The sequence below is a fragment of the Grammomys surdaster genome, unplaced genomic scaffold, assembly GCF_004785775.1.
Source record: "Grammomys surdaster isolate TR1022 unplaced genomic scaffold, NIH_TR_1.0 307826, whole genome shotgun sequence".
Taxonomy (NCBI): Eukaryota; Metazoa; Chordata; class Mammalia; order Rodentia; family Muridae; genus Grammomys; species Grammomys surdaster.
This window is the reverse complement of record NW_021625797.1, coordinates 1-3,398: the sequence shown is the minus strand read 5'-3', so window position 1 is coordinate 3,398 and position 3,398 is coordinate 1. Positions and strand designations below refer to the sequence as shown.

General features: G+C 54.6%; 1 protein-coding gene across 1 annotated transcript; it reads left to right on the top strand.

Annotated features, from left to right (window-relative positions):
* Positions 1–583: 583 nt before the first annotated feature.
* Positions 584–2,074, top strand: LOC114616153. Its single transcript, XM_028761676.1, has 2 exons — positions 584–623; positions 822–2,074. Exons 1-2 carry the CDS (start codon positions 584–586, stop codon positions 2,072–2,074), a joined length of 1,293 nt encoding a protein of 430 aa, XP_028617509.1.
* The last annotated feature ends 1,324 nt before the right edge of the window (positions 2,075–3,398 follow it).

Sequence of the window (3,398 nt, the reverse complement as noted above, 5' to 3'; positions counted from 1 at the left end):
TCTTTCATCTGGAGGTCCCACCGAGATCGGAGACCCCCGCCCTGGGACCACCGACCCAATTCGGGAGGTAAGTTGGCCAACACATTCTCGTCTTTCTGTCCCGTCTGTGTCAAGTGTCTCTGTTCTGGGCGATTCAGCTGAGTCGATCAGTAACGGGCGGACTTAGGAAGAGCTGACGAGCTCAGATTCCTTCTCCGCCCCCCCCCCCCCCCAGACGTTCCGGGGGAACTTGTAAGGACCCACTCTTGAGCGGGTCCCCCAGTCTGAACCACGGCCCGAGTTGGATTTTTTGGGGCTGCACCCCTGCCAGAGGGATACGTGGAACTGGGAGTAGAGGGAACCGGACCCTCATCAAGACTCCCCTCTGAAGTTTTGTTTTCGGTTTGGCGCAGGAGCTGCGCGGCACGTTGTCTCCTTGTCTGTGTCAGTCTCTCGTTTATTGTCTGTTTGCTGACCATCTTAGTGTTTGAAACAAAGATCATGGGTCAGTCTGTAACCACCCCCTTGAGCATTGGACGTTACAGCATTGGACGGAGGTCCGAGAGACAGCCCACAACAACTCCATGGAAGTCCAAAAGGGCAAATGGCAGACGTTCTGCGCCTCCGAATGACCAACCTTCAGAGTAGGGTGGCTGCGGGACGGAACTTTTAACTTATCTGTCATCCTACAGGTCAAAGCCAGAGTGATGGACCCCGGTCCACATGGACACCCCAACCAGGTTCCTTATATTGTCACCTGGGAAGCCCTGGTCCGGGAGCCACTACCGTGGATCAAGCCTTTTCTTTCCGTTCCAGCTATCGCCCCCTCTGCCCCCCCCCAGTTTCTCTGTATCCCGCACTTGTCTGTACGGTGGATAAAAAGACTCCGGCCCCTCCCAGGGTCCTTCCCCCAGACAATGAGCCTCTCATAGACCTCCTGACGGAAGAACCACCCCCTTACCGGGAGCCGGCGGCTCCCCAGCCGGCGGCCCCCCAGCCAGCGGCTCCCCAGCCGGCGGCCCCCCAGCCAGCGGCCCCCCAGCCGGCGGCTCCCCAGCCGGGACCAGAGGAGGACCCCGAACCATCCCCCATAGCGGGTCGCCTGAGGGGCAGGAGAGACGGCCCCTCGGGATCCTCCCAAGCGCTGCCTTTGAGAACGGGTAATGATGGAAGGCTCCAGTATTGGCCGTTCTCAGCTTCAGATCTCTATAACTGGAAAAATAACAATCCCTCTTTCTCTAAAGATCCCTCTAGACTTACCAGCCTTATTGAGTCCGTTTTAGTGACACATCAGCCCACCTGGGATGACTGCCAACAGCTCTTGCAGGTCCTCCTCACCACAGAAAAGAGGCAGAGAGTCATCTTGGAGGCCCGCAAGCACGTCCCGGGTGATGATGGGAGGCCCTCGCAGTTGCTCAGCGATATTGATGATGCCTTCCCCTTAGAACGGCCTGAGTGGAATTTTGCTACAGAGGACGGTAGGAACCACCTGCGTCTCTACCGCCAGTTGCTTGTAACAGGTCTCCTTGGGGCAGGTAGACGCCCGACTAATTTGGCTCAGGTTAAGTCAGTGATACAGGGCCCTCAAGAACCTCCTTCCACATTCTTGGAAAGGCTGAAAGAGGCCTATTGGGTCTACACCCCATATGATCCTGAAGACCCGACTCAGGCTACTAACCTGATAATGTCATTCATTTGGCAATCGGCCCCAGATATCAGAAGAAAGCTAGAGAGGCTAGACAACTTGAGAGAGAGTAGTATTCAGGATATATTAAAAGAAGCTGAGAAAGTATTTAATAAGAGAGAGACGCCAGAGGAGAAAGAAGAGAGGCTAAGAAAGGAAGCAGAAGAAAGGGAGACACAGAGAGATAAGAAGCGAAATAGAGAATTTAGCAAGTTGTTGGCCACCGTAGTGACAGGACAGTGGCTGAGTAGACAAGGGCCGGGAGACAAGGAATGCAGGCGCCCCCCTGTGGACCATGATCAATGTGCATACTGCAAAGAAAAGGGCCACTGGATCAAGGATTGCCCTAACAGACCAAGGGGGCCACGCCGGCCCAGGCCTCAGAACACCCTGTTAAATCTAGAAGATTAGGGGAGTCAGGGTCAGGAGCCCCCCCCAACCCAGGATAACCCTTGATGTGGGGTGACAACCGGTTACCTTCCTGGTCGACACGGGGGCCCAACACTCCGTCCTCACCTCCAAACCGGGTCCTTTGACCAATAAGTTGGCATGGGTACAAGGGGCAACCAGAGGGAAAAGATACCGGTGGACAACGGACCGGCATGTACAGCTAGCAACTGGTAAAGTAACCCACTCTTTCCTACACGTCCCCGATTGTCCCTATCCCTTATTGGGACGAGATCTGCTGACAAAATTAAAGGCCCAAATTCATTTTGAGGGCGGGAGTGCCCGTGTCACTGGCCCCCAAGGACAGCCGCTACAGATTTTAACCCTAAGCTTAGAAGAAGAATACCGACTCCATGAATATCAAGTACCTCAGGCTCAAGAGATCACCCCCTGGCTTGAGAAATTTCCCCAGGCTTGGGCAGAGACTGGAGGAATGGGAATGGCAATTCACCAGCCACCCATACTCGTGCATTTGAAAGCTACCGCCACCTTGGTATCTATCAGACAATACCCAATGTCTCAGGAAGCCCAGGAGGGAATTAGACCTCACATACGGCGGCTCTTAGATCAGGGTATCCTGACCCCTTGCCGGTCTCCATGGAACACCCCACTCCTCCCGGTGAGAAAACCTGGAACGGGAGACTACCGACCAGTGCAAGACTTGAGGGAAGTCAACAAGCGGGTAGAAGACATCCACCCAACGGTCCCCAACCCTTATAACCTGTTGACTGGTCTTCCCCCGAGCCACAGTTGGTATACGGTGTTAGACTTGAAAGATGCCTTCTTTTGCCTACGCCTTCATCCCCAGAGCCAGCCCCTCTTTGCATTCGAATGGAGAGATCCTGAATTAGGCATATCGGGGCAGTTAACATGGACCAGACTCCCACAAGGGTTCAAGAACAGTCCCACCCTCTTCGATGAGGCCTTACACCATGATCTGAGAGATTTCAGGACACAACACCCCGCCCTGATTCTGCTTCAATATGTAGATGACCTCCTCTTGGCGGCTGAGACACAAGAGGAATGTAAATCTGGGACTGAAGCCCTCCTAGATACTCTGGGAACACTAGGCTACCGAGCCTCAGCGAAGAAGGCACAGCTTTGCCAACAGCAGGTAACCTACCTGGGGTACCAGATCCGGGATGGGCAGCGATGGCTGACTGAAGCCTGTAAACAAGTCATCCTAGGCATCCCGCCTCCCAAAACTCCAAGACAGCTGAGAGAGTTTCTAGGCACTGCAGGGTTTTGCCGCCTGTGGATCCCAGGATTCGCAGAAATGGCTGCCCCC

Coding starts and splice junctions, on each gene's coding strand:
- LOC114616153 (XM_028761676.1), top strand. CDS start 584: ATGGCAGACGTTCTGCGCCTCCGAATGACCAACCTTCAGA. Junction 624..821: donor CCGAATGACCAACCTTCAGA/GTAGGGTGGCTG, acceptor GCCCCCCCCCAG/TTTCTCTGTATCCCGCACTT.